Genomic DNA, 26417 nt, shown 5'->3' with positions numbered 1-26417 from the left:
TGCCCCCCCCCCCCCCCCTCTAGCCCATAGCCCTTGATGACCACACTTACGCAGATAGCATGTTCACACATGTACGCGTGTGCACATGCACATACTGTACAGCTCTGGTTATCAGAGTGTGCTTGGGCAGAAGGTGCAGGATTGAAGACAGCGAACATGTGACATCACGATGCAATGTAAACATTCACAGGTTAGGATTAGACAGCTCCCACCAGAGAACTAAGCACAACAAACTTGTATAAAATGTTAACATTTAATTACGGATCAATGTGTAGAGAGTAGAACCTTTGAGCAAGAAGTGAATCCATAAAAAAGTGACGGGAAATGCTCTAGCTAACAGATAGACAACTTCCCAACAGAGACCAATACACTAGAACAGAGTAGGCTAGTCCTCCCAAACCTCAAGGCCTTGGGGTTCACGGCTGAACTCCCTAAAGCCTGGTAGCACTTAGGTCATTAATGATGCATTTTGGGTCAATGGGACAAGCATGCATGGCCTTAGTGCTGCTAAAAGATACAAAAACGAATAGCATATGATACGCACATCACTTAGTTGAGGTGCTGGGTTGGAAAGTGACATCAGAAAAAGAATAAACCCGCACACTCATCTGCTCTGAGGTTTGCTCCAGTTTGACCTGATGAAGAGCCATGGCTCCAAATGTCGTCAATAAATTACATCGGAGCAGATGAGTGTGCGCGTGTATTGTATTATTTTTCTTAATGCTAAAAGACCGAGAAGACCCCACTCAAGTCTTTCAGTTCACAGGAATATTGACAAACTCGAACACCATGTCATTAAGGTTTTGTCATGCGGCTTGTGTTCATCCATAACAGACCTAGTGACTTTGCTATGCACCTTTTGAATGTGGTCACTGTCAGTCCCATCAATGACTCAACAAGTCATAAGCCAACAGATAAGATAATTTGACTAAAGGATGCAGGTAGAGAGAAAGAGGGACAATGGGACGACTGATGCGTGTGAATTCAAACAACAAGGTGGCTTTTCCATGGTGATATTAGATAAGTGAACGGTTGTGTAATCACTTAAAATGGTGGTCTCACATGACAGATATGGGAGACAGTGGCATTCACTGATGTTTATCTTGTAAAAATGCTAGAATGGGGAAATACAATCGTTTGTGGGGAATGGAGATGCGACACACACACACACACACACACACACACACACTCACTCACTTTGGAACAAGAAACGGAGTAAGTGAATGCGTGATATATATATATTGGTGAATGAAATGCAGAACATCCAACAAAGTCTGGTGGTAAACCCTAAAAACTAGGACATCGTTTTCAAGCTGGTCTTGTTGGTCACGTTCCTCAGTGTGCGTTTCTCCTCACAGAATGTGTTTGTGTGCGTGAGTCTGCATGTACAGTACAGTATATGCGTGTAATTTTGGTGTGTGTCATTTGCAAGTTTCATTCCGGAAACAGTTATGTCCTGTGATGTCTCATTGATGTCTCATTGATGTCTCATTCCATACCAAAACATGCAGAACATTGAACACATATACTGAACAGTTAGCTTTTTTTTTCTCTTCTTTTTTTTATCCAAATGTCTTTTTTCTGTTTTTATACAGTGGCTTTAGGCTACACAGAACATGACAGTATCAATCGCACCAGGTTGGACATATTGCTTTAAAAACCACCAACGTTTGTATATAGGTCATGCATGCCACATAGCTATTATGTCTATACAAAAATAACACCAGTGCCTATTGTATTATATCAATGAAAGAAATATATTTTACTGTCTTTTGCAATTAAATAAAATTGAGAATGTATTAAAACACAAAGAAAACAGGTTTGGGTATATATTCTTTACATATTCCCATGTGTAAATTAAGTGGTTATATATATTCTCCAACTGTGATATTCCAGTTATCTTAAAACATTTTTTATTCATTTACAACTGATGTTAAGAATATCCAAGGAAATTCCCAATGTTAAATGAAGGAAAGCTATTCTAAGAGAGGCAATGCTTTTACGAATAAGCAATGCAGTTAAATTTAAACAGTTATTCCATATCCAAGCATGTTCCTTTTCCATACATTAGTCGTAACTGAGGCCTGTGCAATTTATTGTCTGACAGATACAAAAAAAAGAAAAAGGAAAAAAAAAAGAAAAAAAAGTAGAAAAAAAGCCTTTACATGGCTTCTCCAGTGAAAAATAAAGACAAATAGACATTACTTTGCCTGGACCTTCTGGGCATTGTGATTTTCTCTTAGTCTTCTCTTGCTAGTTTTTTTGATGTTGTACAGACAAGTGTTTTTTTTTCTTTCTCTCTTATATTTGGGCTGTACACTTGTAGTGGGACACGAGGGCAACCGCTCAACTAAAGATCACCACAGCACAGCCAAAGGAAGATGCACATGCAACATGAGAGGGAAATGAACAGGGGGCAGCGCGACACACGACAATATCCATTCAACTTGTGCAAAAACCAAAGGATAAATGCAAACGCTTGTACTAAATAAAGACTTTGGCTGAACCTTTTAAAGCTTTGCTGGATGATCGTTGGCTGATTGCCCCCCTTCCTTCTGTAATGACACCCGTAGAGTTTGCAGTTACTTCATATTTCCTTCTTAGAATATATGGCATTATTTACATCATACTAAATGGAGAAGCACGGTTTCTTCTAGAAAGATAGAAAGACAAAACCATAGCAATTCAATAATTCCATTCACTTGTACATGTAATGTTTTATACTGTGTCAGTTGTATCCATTAGGTTTCATTTCCCACAAATCCCAATTGGAGTTTGGTAAATTGCGAAATCCTACTACTGCATGTAGTGAGTACTCCTAAGACTTTAGATAAAGTGGTCATGTTTGCGTGAAAGGGCCGTGGTAAGAATAGATTGCTGAGAGTTATATTTCGAATTGCATGGCCAACAGTAAGTAAACAAGTCATTTTGGGTTTTCTTAGCCCTAGCCTCAAATCACCAAGACGACAAACGTGGCATATACTGTATATAGAGAGCTGTAAAAAGACATACTCCACGGCTAAGATTCATCTCATTCATGTACTGTTACTGTCACCAAAACTCTTCAGCCTATACACATATATATATATATATATATATATCATATATCTCCAAAATATTAAAAAGTACTAAATATAAAAATACAGAATCGTAAAAAATGAGCAAAACATTGAAGTTTTATATGAAAACCATGCAAGAAAGATTTCCCCATTTACTGTGGTTATATAGAACTGGGAGACTCACGAAAAGCGAGGCGATGGAACGAGGAGGAAGCGCAGGGGAGGGACAATAGGCTCATCAGGAGGGAAGCGCAGGATCAGGCTGTCAGTCACCCACATGGTTTTCTTTTTTTAATGTAAACATCGTAGGTGGTCTTTAAAACGTAGTTCGGCAGTGACAAATTTATATCTTTTTCTTTTCAGTTACCTCTTAACTTTTTGGTCATGTGAAGTGTTAAAAGGGCAGGGGGGGGTATTGGAGTGAGAAAATCAACTCTAACAATGGGATAAAAAAACAATACAGGCAAACCTAGAAAATATGGCTCTGTTACGTAGAAAAAAGCTTATCCGAGGGGAGAAAGAACCTAGTTATGACAAAGGAGGTTGAAATATGGCAGTAGTAGTAGTACATTACTTGTATCCGATAACGCGTGCCAGCCTGACTGCAGCACATAACGACATATCAGACCGGTTAGCTCTTTGACATGTGCCTGCTTGTGATAACTAGGGTTGATTTCTTGTTCCTTTCAAAACGGCAATCTGGAGGAGTGGGGCCTGGAGACGTGGACCCTGGTAATAGCAGGACAGAGGGGAGAGCAGGAGAGGAGAGACAGGCAGGAATACATATTGGATTTAGATCTAGGATGCTGATTGTTATCCCCGCAGCTTGGGTGCGATCAATATGTCCCTCGTGTCACTGGCCACGGCCAACACAGTGAAGTTCAATAACAATCCTCCCTCACACTGAAGCTAACAGGGCTGAGCCGAGATGATTTATGCCCGAGAGTGGAACGCAATCCTTACCTTCCATACCTTACCTTTTGATTCATTTATTTTTGGTCGTACAAACTAAAAAAAAAAGTTTTTTTCTTCACATAATGGAGTGACAAGCTAAATAAAACCAATAGGACTAATAACTTGTTATAATATTTCTTGTACACAGGTAGATGCCCTAACCAACAAAATGTGTCCCATATATTCCATATCCCCATGCCACTCAACAGTCAACACAGATGAAACATAACATGCATACTACTGGAGGGGCAGACTGTTCATTGTAAAAATAAATAGCACTCCTCTTCATTCAGAATGCTTGTAATTCTTAACTCCAAATTGAGGCAGTATGGTAAGCGTTCAATTTTACTTGGGAGGGGCTAGAGAGAACCCAGAACCCTTATTGGATGAGATGAGGTCGTATATTGTTTTGCTATGACTACTAAAAGAATGCAAGCCTTCCGTGACGTGGGGCGGCAATTTTGTATTCTCTTCTCGAGTATGACACATTCAAAATGAGCAAAAGAAGCTAAGAATCTTTAGTGCTGTCCTTTCACAAAAAAAAATAAAAACTAAATAAAAACATCAACCCATAGGGACAATTTTAGACAGTTAAAACCTTCATGACTTTGGAGTTTGTAGTGTACCACAACCAGTTAAGACATTGCATTTAGTGCTGGATCAGCCACTGGTACACATTCCTTTACACTCCATTTATACTTAGTTGTGCACCAGCAGCTTGTACGAAAGTAGCCGATTTACAAACTCAAACTTGTTGCAACGTGACATGTTGTGAGCTTGTTGATCTGCTATTTTCGGTGTGGGGCGTAACCAAGTACAACTCTGGAATTAGAAGACTGGAAAAGAACTATGTACAATGGAAAAGCAACTTAAGAAAAGACACAAAACCAAATACCATCAATGGTTACATTTTTTGTCTTTTTTTTTTTTTTTAACACCATGAACTTCTAATCATCAAACCAGCTTTAAGCTGCATAGAGGAGCAAAAAGCATATGTACACTGGAATTAGTGTGCTCTCTATAAAGTTCAGTGTAATTTCAGAGCATTATACAGGACTGGAGCAATACAGAACGAACAAACATAACATGCTGCTTCTCAGTCCAGGAGTTCCAACTGGATAAAATAAAACCAAAAACTAAACCTAAAAACTAACTGTAGAAAAAAACAAAACAAAAAACAGAAGTGTGCAGGACAGGTGATGGTCTTTAAAACATGGATGCAGGTTGCTGACCCCAGCCATTGGGGAATTAAAGGGAACGGGGCTGTGATGTGATTGGACAGGTACGCATGCCAGCGCCAAAGTCAGAGCGACCGAAAACAGAACACGGTTTATTAGACAACTTAGTTAGCATAGTTGGCCGTATCAATGACAAGAGAACAGAGAGGATGGAGAAGAGTCTTTGGAAGAACGGATGAAGAAGATGAGAGAGAGGGGCCATACAAGTGGGAGTTAAAAGTATGAGCTTTGCAAAAATGCCTTCCTGTGGTGGTGGAGGAGGCAGTCAGGCCGGCAGGAAGGGAGATGAGAAGATTCAGAAGAAAGGGTGATGTCAATGGGAATGAGCGGGAGAGGGAGAGGTCAAATGGAGGACTCCTCGTTGGGAACGGAGGCGGCGGGCGGCTCCCCTTCTCCTCCTCCTCCAGAGGTGGCAGAGCTGGGGATGGTCTCGATCTCGTCACCCGTCTCATCGATGGAGGGGGTGCGGGCCTCCTCCTCGGACAGGGGCACAAACTCGGGGTGGGCCATGAAGTTGTGGATGGAGTTCTGGGCTTTTGGGTTCTCTATCCCCTCGTAAAGGGAGCTACGGAAAGCATTCACCACTTTAATCTGAGAGACGGACGAGAGAGAGAGAGAGAGAGAGAGAGAGAGAGGGGGGAGGGAGAGGGAATAAAACAAACAAAGGAGGTCGGAGGGAAATGGGACAAAATGTTAGCATGACCACCACACTGATACGACACGTCCTCCATTTTGTATGACAGTATGATGGTTTGAGGCAGGCATGTAGGGGTTCAGGCATGAGGAACCTCCTGAGAGGAACACAAGATGGCCACTGTGTGGGGAGAATGGAGAATGGAGTGGTTGGGTCAACTGGAAGGAAATCAATTTTGGAAATGCACAAAAGAGAGAAAAGAAAAAAACACAAATGTATGTAAATGCAACAAACACAAATGCAGATGAAGAAACTGCAAAATGAAACATGACCATTGATACAAAATACACTGAATGGAAGGTGACAGGAGGGCCAGAATGGAGCGAACAACACTGCAAAACACAAACCAATACATTAACATAAAGTAAGAAACACAAGGTCAGATGCAGATACTGTATATGTAGATCATGGGAAGAATTCCATACAATGAAAATATAACCACCCAACTGAAAACCCCAAAACTACTACTACTGGTGGAGTGACAAAATGATGTGCCTAAATTACAGCACACTGCATAACAGACAGACACAAACCTATTTAAAATATACAAGCTTGCTGGAACATACACACCCCCCCCCCCCCCCAGCTGGCACCATATGAATGAAAAGGCGCAGATGCAGGGACAGAGGGATGAATTTGTGGGTGGTTTGTGAGTGGCTGCACGCCAGGCTGGTGGGGATTCAATTTGAATGTGAAAGGAGAAAAGTGCTTTTTTGAATTTGTTTCGTTAAGGCATTTTTATTTTATTGAATATATCCTGTGTGTGTGTGTGTGTGTGCATGTATGGTTTTATACCGTAAACCGTGGCACCCCTAATATATATATTTGTGCTTGCTGACAGCACGTTTAATGCATTAAAACCATTCTTCATTGACCAGGGTCTCCCAGGGGTCTATACTTGGTCCCCTCTTTTTTTTATTTTTTTTTATTACCAAATCTCTTTGTAGAAAGCCTATCTACAAGCTCACAACATAACACTCATCATAACCTTGTGGATTTTGCCGAATTTTCATGAAATGTGGTTAAAGGGATACTATGATGCTACTGATGTGCATTTCACTTTGATGGTCATTAAAATTGTATAATGGGGTCGTAGATCCCTACGACCCCAGTGAGGACATTATGACCTAGTGTCCCCTTACACAGATCCCTACGACCCCAGTGAGGACATTATGACCTAGTGTCCCCTTACACAGATCCCTACGACCCCAGTGAGGACATTATGACCTAGTGTCCCCTTACAGATCCCTACGACCCCAGTGAGGACATTATGACCTAGTGTCCCCTTACACAGATCCCTACGACCCCAGTGAGGACATTATGACCTAGTGTCCCCTTACACAGATCCCTACGACCCCAGTGAGGACATTATGACCTAGTGTCCCCTTACACAGATCCCTACGACCCCAGTGGACATTAGGACCTAGTGTCCCCTTACACAGATCCCTACGACCCCAGTGAGGACATTATGACCTAGTGTCCCCTTACACAGATCCCTACGACCCCAGTGAGGACATTATGACCTAGTGTCCCCTTACACAGATCCCTACGACCCCAGTGAGGACATTATGACCTAGTGTCCCCTTACACAGATCCCTACGACCCCAGTGAGGACATTATGACCTAGTGTCCCCTTACACAGATCCCTACGACCCCAGTGAGGACATTATGACCTACAGTACTAGTGTTGATTTTGACAGCAATTTTTTTGTTTAGTTTAGTCATAATCTTTTGAATAAAACGTAATTTAGTTTTAGTTGTATTTATGTCATCTGAAATGTTTTAGTGCGTTTTTTTGGCGGGCCTTGATGTCGTCATAATGGCTGATTTTACACTTGGTTACAAATAGCAGATCTACAAGATGTGTCGCAGAGCGACGCATTGTTGTGAGCTTGCTATTTTCAGAGCGCAATTAACCAAACATAAAATGACTTGTCTTTTACTTCTACTGGATCTCTTCTCCACTAGTCCCTCCCTAACATTTTAGTTTAGTTTGTATTTGTTTACGAAATTGTCATTATTAATTAGTCTTAGTCATCAGCTTTAGTCTTAGTTTTTATTTAGTTTTCCTCAATGAAAAAAGGTAGTCAACGAACATTTTTCGTCATACTGTAGTCTTAGTGGATGGAATCAACCCTATACAGTACGAACCCCATACAGACCCATGGCAATACGTCAAACTGTAGGTCAGTGGCTCTCAACGTGAGACCCTTATTGGGTCCATTTGGTTCCATCTGTACACCTGTAGAGTTATGGGGGTCCGAGGCCTATTGCATACTGCTTGAAATTTGAGAACCCCTGCTGTAGGTCCACATGCTGAAACAGTACAGTTGGGATCTTGGGTTAGAAATGGCCAGGGAGGGTGACCAGCAAATACACATCTGGAAATCAATACTATCCACAAACACGCACACACAGACAGACGCAAGCACAGTCGCACATTATTGCTAAACCTTGATCTATACTTGTTGTACGGCGGTGTTGCGCACCAACAATAGCCCAACTGTAAGCTCACACTGCGTCAGAGTCACATCCGTGAGAAATGGAGGGTTGGAAGGATGACACTTCTTGTGAAGATGAAGCGGGAAGGAAGAGAAGAGATGATTTTGTGAGCAATACGTCTGACAAATGGAAAGAAAGACAGTAATGTTGTCTTTTGTGTGGTACACATGCCTATTCTTAGGCATGTGTACCACACATGCCTAAGAATAGGAGACAAAGGGATAAAGATAGATACAGAGCCGTGAAAAGTGCAGTCTGTGTCTGATTTTCTACTTTTCTCCCTTCATGTTGATCAAAGGGTCCATATTGAGTGAACAAACACAAATATCTATTTAGGAAACTGTGTTATGCCATTCCTAAATGTCCCAGTGTGGAAAAAGTAACAGCTTGCTTGGACTAACTTAACCACTTAAAAGTATACTTCATTGACTGGAGTCACAAATTAATCTGTTTTTTCTACTGCCCAGAATTAAGACGTTAAGACGCTGAGCTCGATTCATACTTCGTCGCACAGTGGTGTTGCGCGTTGAAAATAGCCGCCCTTGTGATGCTGCGTTCACACGAGGCAGATGCAAAGATGCACAGGACATTTGTCGCATTGTATATCTGTTGCTCACACGGTCGTTGACGTCAACAAGTGTGCGTCCGTGGTGACGTGTGTCATTGCAGCTAGTGAGCTCACATTCACAGGATGGTACCGCGGCGGTACAGTATGAAGGGTCTATTCACATCAAGCAGGATAACCACAACTATAACCACACTGTACCTAAGTGAGCGTCCACACTGAAGAACGACAAAGTAGAGGGGGAGAGATAGATCAATACGATACATGGATAATCTGACCCTGATTCATAATTATAAAGAGGTGAGATTGATTGATGTAGCCCACCTGAAGTAATGTCAGCTAGCGTTCATAATAGTCTCCTCATCTCCGTTAACACAATGAGTGCCACCTGGCGGACAAAATAGTTAGCGCTTGGGTGCCACCGGATCAGAGTCTGTTTTAGTATGACGCACGTCCAGATGTGGCCATCTTGGATGCTAATACTAATAGCGGCAATGCTAGCGAGCCATGGCGACGGCCATCCTCGCTCCAGAAAACGCCAATATTCCAATTGCGATCCCCGGAAAATCAGAAATGACCTCTGAACATCGCCGATCTGATCAAAACCACACACAGCGCCGTATGTTCTGAGAAAAGAGCATGGAAAGGCCGCGGCTAGTACAGAAGCTAAACGCGCAACCGCATTGCAAGAGAATCCCTAGAAACTGTGCCTACTAACCGGAGCCATTCCAACAATGGGAAATAGCGAGGCTTTCTTATATCGATCGATATTAAACGCCAAAAAGTCGAGCATACTCGTCAAGAGTACCCCGCGTATTTATTTAATAGGACGTGTATACTCATCTAAAGCATAACAAAAAGCATGTGTGAACAAAACCATCCGAGGGTGAGTGAGACCGATTGCATCCCAGGTGTCCTTTAGATGGATTTCGATTGGCTCAATGTCAGGTCAATGTTTATATCGTTCATGACATCGCTCTGAAATGGATCCAAACGATATAGTTTACAAATATCGTTTGGACTCTGCCATCCACTTCAGATAAAATTACATATTTATAGTTATAGTGCTTGATGTGAATGGCGCTTAAGTGTCGATTTGTCTGTGTTTTTGTTTGCACTCGCTTCTTGGGTCATTAGCAAAATTATTAAATTCTACTAAGTTACAGATTGATGACCCGATTATTCTCACATGGAAATCCTCTGATGCAGATGGCATACTGAAGGCAAGTCGCCCAGATCCAAAATAAACTAAACAAAAACGTGACACTGTTGCCACCATGTTTGACTGCTGGCATGGTTTCCACTTTTGACTCGTCGGGTCTGTAGAAAATCGTGACGTGACTCCAGCATGTTTATCTTGCACATTAAACAAATGAGAATAAACCCCCCCATAACGTTCCATATAAACTGTGCAAAATGTAAACAGCAAGACAGTACTTTTTCCACAGCATTATACTTACTTCTGGATATACAAATATATACAGTATGATACCAGTAGTGAAGCATCTACTAATGAAGAGAGATATAATGACACACACACACACGGCATGCAGAAACCTTGAGCTTATCTCAATATTTCAACGTATGTTTTTTATTGCCCTACTACACTGTATGACAGCGGTGCGCAAAATTAAGCAGTCTACATGCTCAGATGCAACGCATTGTGAGCTTGTAGAGCTGCTAGTTTTTGAAAAACTGTATGGGTTTTACATATTTAAACAATTAAAAGTATTACCAAGAGCTTGTGACTAAAGAATAACCACTGGATCCATCAAAACACAGGTTCTTTTTTTCAGTTTTGGACATGCAACGTTTCTGCTTGACACCAGAACACAACATGCAGAAACACGAGCAGGCAGGCAGGCAGGGCTGGTAAGAAGCCAGGGAAACCGGGGGAACCGCTGCATGGTTGGTTGGTTGAAAGTAAATACAAATAAATAAAGCCATTGGCCATTAACACCTCGACTAGCTCGCCATAATGAAGAACCCAGCTCCATACAGAGCATCTGTCTGAATGTTTCACCCCCTAGCAAGGATTAACCCATGAAATTATCGCTCCACCCAAGCCACAGGCTCCGGAGAAAAGGCAGAGAGAAAATAGGACAGGGATCCCCCACCCCCGTATTGCATAGCGGAAAGGATTAAACACCACCCCCCCCCCACCCTATTTTTTTCCTGGCAATGCTTCCTGTTATCTGTCACATGGCTAGTAGGAAATCAGCAAGTCACAGAAGGGTTAATGTGAGCTTGTGAGAAGAAGTTAAATCCCCGTATCGTGCAGAAGAGGGAGAAATATGGTCTGGGATCGAAAAAAATGAAACAATAAGAAGAGGAGAAATGTTGTGCCGTGTAGGCAAGAATGACGGGAGTAAAAGATAATATAAGAGAGTTTAGCAACAAGGAGTTTAAAAATGAAAAAGCACAATCAAGAGCCCATAAATGAACGAGCAAGTTACAAGCCGAAATAATTAACTTGTACGTCATCATCGTACGGCGACGTCACAGGCCAATGATAGTTAGAGTTCTCAAATTCTGCCCGAACCCGAGGGTACCCGACCCGACCCGACGGGTTCGGGCCGAGCCGGGCTGAAATATATGCTAATTGGTAGGGCCGGGTCGGGCTCTCGGGTTGGCGCTGCTAAAGGGGATTTTTTTATTTTTTTATTTTTTTTCCCCAATAAAAATGATTCTGTTCTGTCAATCTGTCTTTGTGTATTTATTTATTAATAATGAACAGCAGTGCTGTCAGTGTGTTGTGTTGCTCCGCTGACAGTGACTGGATTGGGAATTTGGGATGTAAAACTTTTGGAGAGAGAGAGAGAACAGCACGCGTTGCGCTGCTCGCGCAGCATAAAGTCTGTCAGACTGAGTGAGGCTGAGGGGCGCCTGATTTATACTTCATTGCAATCTGGTGTTGCGCACAAAATAGACATTCAATCTACAAACCCACTGAAGTCCAGGACCACAAATACAATGCACCATGAGCTAACGCTTTTTTAACTTGTAGATCGTTTTTTTTAAAGGGCCATAAATCACAGAGAGGTATTAGTCAATAATAATGAATTAAGAAGAAGATTCAAAAGTCTATTACTAAAGAAAGTGTGTAGCTGTGCCAGCCTATGTATGACTATGAATATGATTAACGACTGACTACTGCGGAGTCTGGCTGGCCTGGTCATGAGGTGGTAAACTGGTAAGTGTTGTTATAGGTGTTATAGCCTTCCCTTTGTTAGAAGAAAGAAAATAATAGCCTGAATTTACATGACTAAAGGTGTTACACTTACAGCCGCGGCACGGCGGTGCTCAGCAGCACGCAGCAGAGCAGACGCACGGATTCAAGGCAGACAGATAAAGCATTGATTGATTGACTGAATACTTTATTAGCAGTTTACATACAAGCGCAAGACAGTAGGCTACAGTTCAAAATACAAGGTCTGCTTGAGCTTGCCTTGTTCTCATACTAGAATATGATTTGTTTTGTACTACTGCTACTACTGCACAGCGCAAGTGCATGCATGGTCAGTGGCGTCTGTCGCTCACCGAACATAGCAGGTCTGCGACTGCAGTAGAACATGTTTTGGGTTTGTAACTTTGTTTAACTTTGTAGACTAGAAAAGATCTCTGCTCTGCTGATAAAATATAAATTACACGAGCAGCGGCAGCGCCGTCAGGGAGAGAGAGAGAGAGAGAGAGAGAGAATGAGAGCTACAAAGGGGATTTAACATTCTAGTGCTAAATACCTATTTCGTAGGCCTACTATAACCTATTTCGCGCAGAAGAGAACTTACTAAGTTAACATTATGTTTTCAACAACTGAACATGATTGTGATGTTTCCATTTAGAAAACTATTATAATGTCCGTTGACTCCATTCTCTCTCTCACTCGCGAGTCGCAACATGGCGCTGCCTGCGCAGTGCGCACACTAACAATCTTTTTTTTTTTTTTTTTCCTCTCGGGTTTTGTCGGGTTTTCGGGCCTAAAATGATGAGAACTGTTCGGGCCGAGCCGGGCCTCGGGCTGGCCCAGTCGGGCCCAGTTAGAGCCGGGCTTTAATTTTCAGGCCCGTTGAGAACTCTAATGATAGTGGGTATGCGCATAAAGAGAGTGGCAAATCGAGTGGCAAAGTGAGTTTAACATTGTTTAACACTTATACTGCCACCTGCTGGACGCAGAGCCAACCTCAGACTGCCGAGCCCATTTCAATGCAGCACACGCTGGACCCACATCCTGTTTTGGGCGTCCATGTTTAATGCTAAATAAATAGCGCCAATGCTAGCGAGCTAAAATGAAGCCATCCTTGCTCTAGAAAGCGCCAATGTTTCCATCTAGACCTCCGAACATCGCGCGTTTTATCCAAACCACGGAGAGCTCCGTAGATTAGTTATTCAGCTTTTTAGTCAGCCTGTATAATGGGAGGTGGACGGCAGCGCGGTTGTGCAACCCGGTCTAGGATCGCTAAAGAAGGAAAGGCCAAGCCAAAAAAAATAATAAAAAAAAATAAATCAGCGATCCGGTTTGATATCAATACTAAAGCTTATCAGACGGAACATTACGCCTGAAGCAGTTGCTAGTTGGATTCCTTCTGACGGAACGTTCCGCCACGAGCAGCTAATTGGTTAATGTAATCAGATTTTTTTGATTGGATGTATTAGCTGTCAAGTCCAGAAAGTCGTTTTTTGCCACTCAGTAGGCGTTCTCGCATAACTTCCGGGTATGATGATATCACGTGCATACCCTCTACAGCTGAACCACAAGCTCATAACATGTCACACTGCGACGAATTAGGAGCTTGTAGTTCAGCTATTTCCGGTGTACGCCTATGACAAAATAGAATCCAGGCTTAATGTGACTGATGAACAATAACCAAAACTGCAGAAGCGGGGAGGTGCGAGGGGTCCATAGAAACAAAAAGGGAAGGACTTTGCTTTGGGCCCATTCGTCAAATCACGTCAACATTCAGCATTCCGACTGGATAACACAACAGGCAAACACCGCAAAACGGAAACGGTTTGGGATCAAGGCTGCGGGCTGGTCATGCCGCGGGTATACGGCACTCACTGCCTGCAGAGGAGGAAGAAGGTGCAGCGGGGAGGGGCGTGGCTGAGTTGGAGGTGCTAAGCCCTACGTGGGTGGGGCTAGACAGAGTTTTGGCCGCACCATCATTGTGCTGGCTGACGACGGAGGGCTGACGACGCAGGGCCCCCGGCACTGGGGCCTGGCCTGTCTGGAAGGTATACACCACATCCATCTGAAGGAAGGACATAGCCAAAGCACAGAGGTTAGGACAGGACAGCCAAGTGCTACAGGGCAGGAAGAGTGCCTATGGCAAGGAGTTAATAGGAGTATATAGGGCTGCAACTATCGTTTGTTTTCTCAGCGATTATTCTGAATTAGATTCATTTTTTTAATTAATATCAATCAAGCGAATGTTCTCTTTTTTTAATGATACATTGACGTGAAAATATTCGACATGATACATAATCGACTAAAGGATTATTCTGATTAACCACTAAAATAACCAAAGTAGCAAGCTCACAACATATTACACATTACATGTGTTGAGAGTTTGCAGATCTGCTATTTTTGGTATCTGGGTGCGGGGGAACTAAATGTTTTCCCCAAAAAGATTGTATTATTATTATAGAAATCATTGTTTATAATTGATTAAATCGATTAGTTAGATTAACTGTTGCAGCCCTAGCTAAGAGAAGACAAGGACTTAAGAGAAGATTCATAAAAGAGTTAAACCTGCATATCAAGGAATTAAAGATATATCAAATAGAGAAAGAAGATGCACTAAATCGAAGATACAGGTCAAGAAAAAAAAAAGCTTTGGTGAGAATTAGTTGAAGAGGAAGGAGGCCACCTTGTTAGTGAGGAGAGGGCACGCTTTGGAAGGGAGAGAGAGAAGCACAAAGAATAGTGTCATGAGTAGAAAAGAGAGGCGGACAGTACGACAAAGGGCAGTCATACAGATACTGTAGATGTGGGGGAAGTCGAGACAGGACTGAGGGCAAAGGCCCAGAGCCAGGAGAGTGACCAGAAGAAAAGAAAGATTGAGCGAGAGAGAAAGACAGATGGCGTGCGTGTGTGTGTGTGTGTGTGTGTGTGTGTGTGTGTGTGTGTGTGTGTGTGTGTGTGTGTGTGTGTGTGTGTGTGTGTGTGTGTGTGTGTGTGTGTGTGTGAGAGAGAGAGAGGGAGTCCGAGTGCTGCCATTTAAACGGGAGAAACGATAGTTATTGCAGGAATGAAATGTGAAAATCCCAGAAAAACTGTCTGAAAGGCGGAGGAATGGCCCTTCAAGTCCTTAATGAAAGAGAAACAGAAAAAGTGTTAGTTGGAGGGTGGCTAATGAAGATTTGGCAACGAAGGTCCTTGTAGCAATTTATTTCCGCATTGTGTTTGACTAGCCACGCGTGCACTGTGCAGACATTATGTATTTGTAATATAAAATCTCACACACTTCTGCACACAAGGATTAGAGAAGAGACTGGGAAAGAGGGAGGGAGTAGTGGGGGAGGAAGAGGAGGGGGGAGAAAGATAAGGACCTAATTAGCTCGCATCCTTTCATTGTCTCCACCCCCCCCACCCCCCACCGCCCTACTGTTCCCTCACCCCCCCCCTCCTCCCATCCCAGGAGGGAAAGACAGGCACAGAAACAGAAAGATGGGCGGGAGGGAGAGAGATTCTAGAACTGGGGCATCAACTAAAGTGTCCATGTGTCACAGCACTTTTTTTCAGTTGAAAAAAATATTTTTTCTTCGAATCGCACAACACATCACATGTACGCACAAGAATAAATCTGGCTGAAGTGGGTATCATGGAAAGCCTTCATAATGTAGCCACATATGAAGGCTTTCGATGACACCCACTGCAAGTCACGACATAGTCCGCACCCCAAGTCAGAATCTGAGCGGCGACATTTGCAGGACATTAGGCTATGAAGATGACAAAAAAAAAGACTTATAGAAATAGAGCAATGGCGAGGCAGAGAGCAGTGAGAAAGAGTGTCTGTAAGAAGGGAAGGTAGGCAGATGTACTGTACGAACAGGCAGAGGAGGAGAGTGAAACAGGAAAAGACAAGACGGAGGCGCTACATAACCAGCTGCAGGCTAAAGCTCCAGGTCCCCTGCTGTTAAGCCAACGCAAAAGGTATGAAGAGAAAGATATTAGTTGAAACAATAATTAAATGTAATCCTTTTTCATCCTCAGGCCAAACTGGAATAAAATAAGTTCCTGCATTGCTGGCAGGGCAAGAAAATACAAACAAACAAAGTACTTCCTCACTCTGACCTAGGCTATGTGTGCGGGGTGATAATTCTACAAGCTCACGACGTGTTGTGCGCTTATAGATCGGATATTTTCGGTGACAGGGAAAAGAGAGGGGACCAATTTAACAGGGATGTCAAACTCAAATACACAGTGGGCCAAAATAAAGAAATCGGTCGAGGTCGAGGGCCGGACTGTGTTTCAACACATGGGCACCGCGGTCATGAGGACATCCCAGGCAAACAGCAAAAAAGTTAATGCATTTAAAACTGAAAATGCATTATTATTAAGCTCAGTTTCCTGTTCTATGATCCTCACCAAGCACTGATTTCATAGTATGTGATATGTGCCAGTGCACTCGCAGTGCATTGGCGGACTTGTAGTATTATGGTGGTCCGTGCAGTATACCAGAGGGCCAGTTCTAATACTAATTAAATATCATTCAGCGGGCCAAAGATAATTCACTCACGGGCCTGATTTGGCCCCCGGGCCTTGAGTTTGACATATATGAATTACATAGACCCATGTGGTCAACTGAAGTATTTAGGGTTTAAGCATTTAAATGCAGTTGTTTATCTTTCACTGCCTAATCTAGCATGGGAAGTTGCAATGTTAGCTGTGCATCCGGTAGGCGTTGGAACCAAGGCCAACGAAGCCCAGACAAATAATGATTTGACGAGAGACCTAATGTCATCTCGCAATGTAAACACCCACGAGTGCCATCCTGTAGGAGGACAATTAGTCAAGGCACCATTACAAATGCTTGCATGTGCATTCAAACGCACACGCAAATACATACTGTACACATACATGAGGCTTGATTAACCATTTAAATACTTAGTTGCCGGGGTACCCCACGTGGCTATACTTGGGTCCCCCCCCCCCCCCATGTACACAAAATCTCGTTGCCAAAAAATTGCTGATCTACAAGCTCAGGACATGTCATATTGCAAGCTGAATGGCGAACACAGTCTGAAAAGGCATTATGACGAACACTAACATTCATGTGGTTAAGAACTAACGGGCAGCATCGTTGTCATTTTTACATGGCGCCTGGTACCCCTGTTAATAATAAATAATAATAATAATAATATTGACCTACGTGCTCCCGCGGGGGACATTGTGTTTCAGCTCAGCCCAGCTCATTGCTCCCCACAAGGGGTGCGGTTAGGGGTCTTGCTCAAGGACACTTCAACCACTCATATTCGACACATTGCAGCCAGGCCAGGTACTAGAATCGTACGCGTACCTGGGACAACTGCGGACTGCAGCTCCCCAGGCAGGCTCTCTCGCCATTCAGCTATGCAAACCCTAAATACCAAATGCCAACCCTAAATACCAAATGCCAACCCTAAATACCGAATGCTTATTTAGCGCCCATGGCCGCCAATTAGCAAAATAAGTGCACACCTTAAAATGAGGGTGCGATCTGGAGCAAACAGGGCACACAGCCACCTTAGACCTCCAATCCTCCATTACTGCAGTGCACCATCTGTATACAGCAGCCAGGCCTTTCATAAAGATGTTTCAATTCAACTGACTGGGGATGAAGACGCTGTGACAAACTGAGTGAGTTTTGTGAAAATGGTCGATAACAATAATATTTCACATGCTGCTCAGAATATTTTTGCAGAGAGAAAAACAAAAAACATCCCAAAATATTTCTGTAATATCACAACCCAGATGGTCTTCTTTTATTTGTGTCCTGACTCTAATCAATGAAGCTGAAAGGAGAAGTGTTGATGGCACTGGAACCACTGTTAATGATGTGTGCAAGTGACACTCAATCACCTCACAGCTGGAGATGTGTTGGTGCTGTCTGGCGCATGCCGGTGTGTATTTCCTCATGCAACTCAAATAATTAAAATTGAAGTGTGAAGATGTTTGTGTGGGGTATCTGCCCCCCCAAAAAAAACTATAAAAAGACATGGCTGGTGAGAAACGTATTCAGTATTTCCGAACACAGAATTCAGTGACAGCAATTCTATTTGTGTGTGAGCACACGCACACGCACACGCACACGCACACACACACACACACACACACACACACACACACACACACACACACACACACACACACACACACACACACACACACACACACACACACACCATCATTATTTCAGTGTGCTGCCAACCATGTCAACTGACGGTACAAGTTGCATGATGGCAGCACTTGCTGTGTTTCCTCCCTTGGAGTTCTGCAGCTCTCGGAGACCCTGCAGTGCTATCCACCTGTTCACCCACATGGGTGCACCACATCCACTGGGAAATGAAAACTAGTTTAGACTACTACAGTAGTTTGGACTCCAACTTATGACACAACCTGAGGAAAAAAGAATGGATGCATGGGTGCACCACATCCACTGGGAAATGAAAACTAGTTTAGACTACTAGTTTGGACTCCAACTCATGACACAACCTGAGGAAAAAGAATGGATGCCGTTTCATTGCAGTGTGCTGCAATAGCTGCCAGACATTGTTCTGTTGCGTCTTCTTTAAGGTGGGGGGGCGGGACGGGACGGGATGGGTCGGTGGGTTGGGGGGGGGGGGGTATGCTAAAAAAAAAGCAACATGGTTAAAGATACTTACTCTGTGATGGATACTGTTTCCATAGCTGTTGATGCTAGGGAGGGACTGCTCAGAAAATACATGTAATTTTATTACAAAGTTATTTAACAAACAAGAATACTTAATGATGATTTTGAACATCTGGCCAAACCTGAACCTGCATTTCCCCTTTGAAACAAGAACAGCAGCTTAAGCCTGATTCATACTCAGTTGCACGTGGGTGTTGTGCATAGTAAATGCCAGATCTAAACTAAAAGTACTTGTCTTGTACGTAGATAGTCTACTGTTGATGCCTGACACGATGTGCTGCAACGTAAAAATCAGGCATTGCATTTCTTCCAAAACTATTAAAATACTTTGTCGTACCTGAGTCTGGATGCGGTTGAGGCCTCGGAACCAGAGGATCTGTCCCCTCCTCATATCGATCTCGGCTTGGTCGATCTCCTCTTCTCCTTCGATCTGATCCTTCGTTGGGAATTCGCTCGTGGCGGTGCCATGGCCTGCCTCCTTCAGGAACTTCAGGCGGTGTGTGGGTATGGCCGTGACCAGCTATAGGACACACACACACACACACACACACACACACACACACACACACACACACACACACACACACACACACACACACACACACACACACACACACACACACACACACACACACACACACACACACACACACACACACACACACACACACACACACACACACACACACACACACACACACACACACACACACACACACACACACACACACACACACACACACACACACACTACATGTAACTACAGTCGAGAGTTTGTGACAAATGTTAGTCGCAACAAACCGCACAATAACAGATACAAAAACAAAAAATGTGGACGTTTAGTTTTAGATTTATCTACTATATTTATCTACTTTAAACATTTCCTTGAATTTATAGATTTAACTGAATTTAAATATTTTTATGTCCATTCCATATTTCTATTGCAGTAACAGATTTTTTTTGAGTGGTGCAACCACTCCATTACAGAGCCATGTGTGTCCCTGTGTCCCTGGGTCTGTCCTAGCCTGGCTAATAAGACTCCATTACAGAGCCATGTGTGTCCCTGTGTCCCTGGGTCTGTCCTAGCCTGGCTAATAAGACTCCATTACAGAGCCATGTGTGTCCCTGGGTCTGTCCTAGCCTGGCTAATAAGACTCCATTACAGAGCCATGTGTGTCCCTGTGTCCCTGGGTCTGTCCTAGCCTGGCTAATAAGACTCCATTACAGAGCCATGTGTGTCCCTGGGTCTGTCCTAGCCTGGCTAATAAGACTCCATTACAGAGCCATGTGTGTCCCTGTGTCCCTGGGTCTGTCCTAGCCTGGCTAATAAGACTCCATTACAGAGCCATGTGTGTCCCTGTGTCCCTGGGTCTGTCCTAGCCTGGCTAATAAGCCAGACCGAATCAGCCGTTGGCACAAAAGAAAATGCCTGCCGGCGACAGTGTGATATTAGTCTGGCTTATTAGCCAGGCTAGGTCTGTCCGAGCACGAAAATAGCTTGGTTGGTTTTCACCATTTCTCAACCGTTTCGGACACGGGGCGGCTTGCCGGCCCAGCCCCCTGGGCTCATTCCTGGGGTCTGGATGTTCCAGGGACCCCCGGGGACCCCCACACGGTAACTATCATTTCTCGACCGTTTCGGACGAGGGGCGGCTCGCCGGAAGCGGGCCAGCCCCCTGGGCACGTTCCTGGTGGTCTGGATGTTCCAGGGGACCCCCCGGGACCCCCACACTGTAACTCTGTCATTTCTCGACCGTTTCGGACGCGGGCATTACACCTACGATGGTGTAATGCTCCAAAAATAGCTGATATACAAGTTCACCATTTGACGGGTTGTGAGCTTATAGTTCGGCTATTTCCAGAAGGTAACACTGTTGTACGACAAATTATAAATCAGGCTTTACTTAACACTGTAGTAACTGAGTTCTGTTGCATGAGCAGGCTATTAATCAGAATTGATTGGCAAATTTAGCATGGCACTGATACACATTATGGAATCACATATTTTTCATCTTACAGTATGAGTGCCGGTGCAGATGACAACCAATGAAGTTATTATGCTAATGTGGTGTTGCTGATTATGCCAGTACCACGCACCTCACTAAAAGCAGAGAAAGTGAGTACACTGCCGAGGTCTGAGTGTTATTTAACTGAAGTATAAAATCTATCTATCTATCTATCTATCTAAAAATGCGCCACGTCTCTGAACGTCTGAAATCCACGTAACTCGAGAACCGTTCCACCCACCGACTTCAAATTTGACACACATATTCCACACCACTACAGGGAGTGCAGTGCCCGGTGTCAAGTCCGTCAGATCGAATATTCAATGATTTTTCAAAGGTAGGTGAAAAACGCTCTGAAGCCAGGCAGAGAATTAAGTTGGTTAAAAGAACACTCTGGGAGTTATTTTAAGAGGTGGTACAGTACATTTCCAGTACATTTTAGAACGTTGGGAATATTTGATGCCAATGAGCAAGCATGCCAATTGATGCCTGCTACTATAACATCAGACTATACTAGAGTGTCATGCCCCTTTAAGTCTACCTTGGCATAGACATAAAGTGTCTGTTCTGAATGTCAACTGGCAATTCTTTCATAACAATGTCCAACCTGTTCATAGTAGTGAAACGCATCGTCTCTGATTCATTTGAGAAGGCCATGGCCCATCATTCGCTCATTTCAATCCGCACTGAAGCATTCAGTGAGCAACCTAAGCCCTGGGCAGTATCAGGCTGCAAGAGCCTATTCGTACTGTCAAAATAGAAATGGAAAATGGTCAGTCTAAAATCTACAGGGCTCTTACTGCTCTCCCTCTCTCTCTCTCTCTGTTCCGCATGCTGGCAAAGCAATCATGAACTTGGACCCATTTGATTTGGTGCTCTGTGCCACGCGTCAACACCCGAAAATGGCAAAGCCTGTTATCATCAAACTGTAAGCTGTTTATTTTCCATATCATTTTCAAATGCACGTTTCCCACTATAGTGTATGTGAAACTCAATTGTTTAAGTTTGATTTGTCCGCTTCAAGGTTCAAAGGTATGTGTGTCTCCTACTGTACCTGTCCCCAGAGCAGCTCTCCTATACCGATGAACACACACCACAACCACAGGTCAAGGCTCAGAGCAGTGCAGGAGAAAGGCTTCCCTCCAAACTGCACAATGACGATCTGGAACAAAAGAAAGGTCAAGTCATCCATCTGTGTATGCACGCGTGTCTGTGTCTGTGTGCGTGTGGACAAAGTGCCATAATGTTACTTTTTCGGTCTTTCATTTATGCAAAGCACTCGCCATTACTCCTGGCAGGCAATGTTGATCGGGCAGGCTTATCATTTGCTGAGTCCAGCAACTTCACACAAGAGGCGGGACATGCACTGGTATATTTTCATTTTCAAAGCCATCTCAGGAATGGTCCCCTCTTACATTTGCTCTATGTTGGATCAGAATCCAAGTCCGTATCAGACCCACTCGAGTGACTTCCTGACCCTCAAGGTTCCTTTTGCTAACTCAGAGCTAGGTAAAGCAGCTTTTTCTGTCAGTGCTCCATTTGATTGGAACGAACTCCAAAAATCCCTAAAAATCTGATCACTGCCTTCCCTAGGTCAATTCAGGGAAATTATTTCTAGCACTTTTACTCAACAATGTAACTGTTTTAATTGATTCTCATCTATCTATTATAGTTATTTTATTTTTTACACTTTCTGTTTTACAATTCATATATTTTATATTGCTGTATTTGTGTATGTTGTTGATTTTTGTGTTTTGTATTTCGGCTACATTGAAAATGAGGGCCTGCCCCTCAATTGTACTCCGAGTTTAAATAAAGGTTATGATGATGATGATGACTCCATTACATGGAATGCATCGCCATCCATGAACTTGCATGGGAAAAGATGGAAGCCTGGGTGTTGCCCACACAGTGTTTTGCCTGGAGGCCGTCCGCAGGGCCACTTTGGGGTGCCTTGGAATCATTTTCTTTTGATTAGGTTAAATAGATATTCACCGCCGCTGCTACTTCGTCATAGGGGAAACACTGTAGCTCCCAACGCATTGACTTCATATAGAAGCATGTCACTCAAACCAATCGTGTTACAGTACTGTATGTGAATGCACCTCAACAACCAGTATAATCTAGTGCAGGGGTTCTCAACGTTTTTGGCCGGGGACCCCCGAAAATGCTTTGGCAACGTCTCGGGACCCCCGCCCCGCCCCCTCCCGACCCCCAATATAAATTGACTGCTACAATAACCTTAAACCATTTTGGACGGGAACCCCTTTTGGTGTTTTAAGCATCGTTATAATTTAGCTATTTAAAAATAGCAGATCTACAAGCTCATAGCGCGCCACCGAGTGGCGCGCTATGAGCTTGTAGGTCTGCTATTTTTGAAAATTCGTGAAAAGAAAATTTTAAAAAAAATCTTTTTTTTATTTGAAATAATTTGGGGACCCCCTAAAATAATTTGGCGACCCCCCCGAGGGGTCGCGACCCACGGGTTGAGAACCCCTGATCTAGTGTACTGTAAAGAGAATGTCAAACGACTTGATGATCTTCTGTTATGTAATCCATGCCTATTAAAGCTATTTTATGCAGCGAATATCCTAGTTACACAAGCATTGTTGTTGTGAAGTAGTTTTTTGTGCTTTGGTGAGACTATAAGTAGGCAGTGAAAAAGCCCAATTCAGTATCTGTAATAAAGGATGTGATGAACAAAAAAAAAAGAATTGTACTCTTCTGTACACAAATATAATAATACAAATCTAGAATATTGAAATACAGCTTTATAACAGAAACACGTGTGTGAAAATTAAACAATACAAAAATGCATCGTGAATATTTCTCATTTAACTGTTAATTTGGTGCTGCCTCATTCATGGAGTATGCTTTAATTTGCACACAAAATTGACCTAGTTATGAAAAAATAATTACGGTATTTTATCGCCTTGTTATAATTGCGTTTTGTGTGGATGTTCTCATGACACAAACAGCAGTTTAAATGAACGCAGAATAATTGCAAGAAACAAATGGTGTGTAATATACAGAACATGCATATGTAAAATACAATACAGTACATCAACAGTTTTTGGAAGAAAGAAATGTGCAAATATAACAGTAATATCCGATGATAATTATTTATGCCTAGGATATACAGTAGGCCTGTGGCACTCCCAATTTCAATACAGAGAAGAAATAATAATAATAATAAAAAAATCACACACGTGTGAAGAGAGGGGCACCTTTTATCTTTTTATTTATATATGACCCACATTCCCCATTGACTTGGCCTGAAAGTTTGTACGGAACAAATTGTCATAAAAAGTCCATAGACTTGGGCACACCATATGACGTCACGGGCGGAACACACAAAGCCAGACCTTGGAGGATCTAGCGGCCCTCAAAAAGCATGCACGTATACAGTTGGAGGCCATCGATATTGTCCTTTTCTTTTTGCTGAGGTTTGCGTGATCTGCGCAAAAGGACAGTTAACCCATTTTGGGCGGGAACCCCTTTTGGTGTTTTAAACATTGTTATAATTTAGCTATTGAAAAATAGCAGATCTACAAGCTCATAGCGCGCCACCGAGTGGCGCGCTACGAGCTTGTAGGTCTGCTATTTTTGAAAAATCGTGAAAATATTTATTTCAGAAAACTGGGGGATTTAGAAGGATTTTTTTTAAATTTTGAGGTCAGGCCTAAATGGGTCAAATGATAAGGGACAATATCGGTGGCACCCAACTGTATGTGCACGTGTGCACGTGTGCGAAAATGTATGAGACCATACAGTACCTGTAGGGCGAATGTCCCCAGGACCACAGAGCAGAAGATGGGGTTGCGGTAGATTCCCTCAAAGACGTTCCTCTCTCCATGGATCTTCCTGGCGTTGATCTCGTTGAAGAGCTGCATCATGACGAAGACGTTGAAGACGATGGTGTAGTGCTCAGAGGGCGGGGAGTGGAGTGGTGCGTTGCGACCGCTGTCGATGTCAAAGAAGTTCTCGCCTGCGAAAGGGGAAGAGAGCATTAGAAATGCCGTGTCAGGGATCTCTGGTGATCTACGTTGTGGTCAGGGTGGGTGCCAAATTAGGCACTGCATTTTTGGACCACTGAAATAAATAAAATAGGAATAGGTTCAGTAAGTGGAACGTTGAATCGGGACTGGCACAAGAAAAGCCTATTCTTGCACCTGTAAGTATATCGTTTCCAATTTTGACATCATAATAATCATTGTTGGTTAACACCTTGGAGGCCCAGGGCGGAGATCACCGTCAAGTTCAAGTTCATGGTCAAGTGCCCTAGACGGAGATTGATAATCGGGACGGAGATTAATGATATCAAAACCGGTCGCATCGCTCCACAGCCTAGGAGCGCTTGTTGCTCAATCCTCAGTGTTGCACAACAGTGACACGTCATCGAAAATGTTCCCTGCCTGTTTAGCGGACGAAAACGGAAATCTTAAAACGTTCATAACTCGCGATCTAAATCATCCCGTCTAATTCTGAAAAAAAGATCCTGTGTTAGACAGCGCTCCGCTGTCCAGTCGCTAGTCGCGATAGATTTATTCTTACCTCCCGTTGTTGTCGATCGACTCTAGAGTAGTGTGGCTATTGTTAGCTGCTACACAGACATTCACAACAACTTCCGGTGCCCCGGTAAAAGTGGTCCGGGCGCTATAAATGGGCACATTTTATTAATGGATTAAATAGGTCCGGGCCATCAAGGTGTTAACTAGACGCACAATATAAACTGAAAAAGTACAGATAAACACCCAGTTAATTCTACAGACATGTCACTGCTGAAATGAACTAATTTCACGTCTACTTTTATTTCAGGGCTATTTAACATAATTTTTCACCCATTTCTACAACTTAAACTATGAGTATGAAGATGCGTTTAATCTATCGATGATTTTTTTTTATTATCAATTTGATAATTGTGTTATTTATTTAAATCATCACATTTCAGTTAAAGGGAAACTTCACCCTTTTTGCAGAAAATTATATGTTAATGACGTTTAGAAGATTTAGAACACTTTCCTGGGGGTCTTTGTGTGTAATATGTGGTTTTAGATATTTTAGATTTTAGCAGTGAGCCCAGTATCTCTGATGTCATCGACACTGGGCTCACTTACTTCCTGGACTACATCAAGGTTAATTAAATAAGGTTAGGAAGCGAAGACCATACGGTGGACTCCATGTTGCTCCATGGAAGGAAAGAAACATGCGCAATTGAGACCAAGGAAGCTGAACGCGGAAGTGTTGGCTGCATATAGCCCAGTCTTCGCTTCCTAACCTTATTTAATTAACCTTGGACTACATGTTGTCTCAGTAAGACAGCCCTCCATCTATCCACAAGGAGGAGCAGTGCACCAAAGCATTATGGGAATTGTAGTCCAGGAAGGAATTGAGCCCAGTGTCGATGACATCAGAGACACTGGGCTCACTGCTAAAATATCTAAAACCACATATTACACAAATAAAGACCCCCAGGAAAGTGTTCTAAATCTTCTAAATGTCAAGTGTCCCTTTAAGGGGTAAGAGG

General features: G+C 43.1%; 1 protein-coding gene across 1 annotated transcript in view; it reads right to left on the bottom strand.

The window, feature by feature from the left end:
* Positions 1–1082: 1082 nt before the first annotated feature.
* Positions 1083–26417, bottom strand: part of atp2b4 (ATPase plasma membrane Ca2+ transporting 4) — a 146026-nt gene continuing 120691 nt past the window's right edge. Inside the window, exons 19-22 of the mRNA XM_079510344.1 lie at positions 24667–24878; positions 21945–22052; positions 19222–19404; positions 1083–5842 (exon numbers count right to left, since the gene is read on the bottom strand). Coding sequence (XP_079366470.1) covers positions 5594–5842; positions 19222–19404; positions 21945–22052; positions 24667–24878 — 752 coding nt within the window. The 3' untranslated portion in view covers positions 1083–5593. The remainder of the gene's footprint in view (positions 5843–19221; positions 19405–21944; positions 22053–24666; positions 24879–26417) is intronic.

Source organism: Electrona antarctica (genome assembly GCF_951216825.1).
Source record: "Electrona antarctica genome assembly, chromosome: 9".
NCBI lineage: Eukaryota > Metazoa > Chordata > Actinopteri > Myctophiformes > Myctophidae > Electrona > Electrona antarctica.
This window is presented reverse-complemented; position numbering and strand designations above follow the sequence as displayed.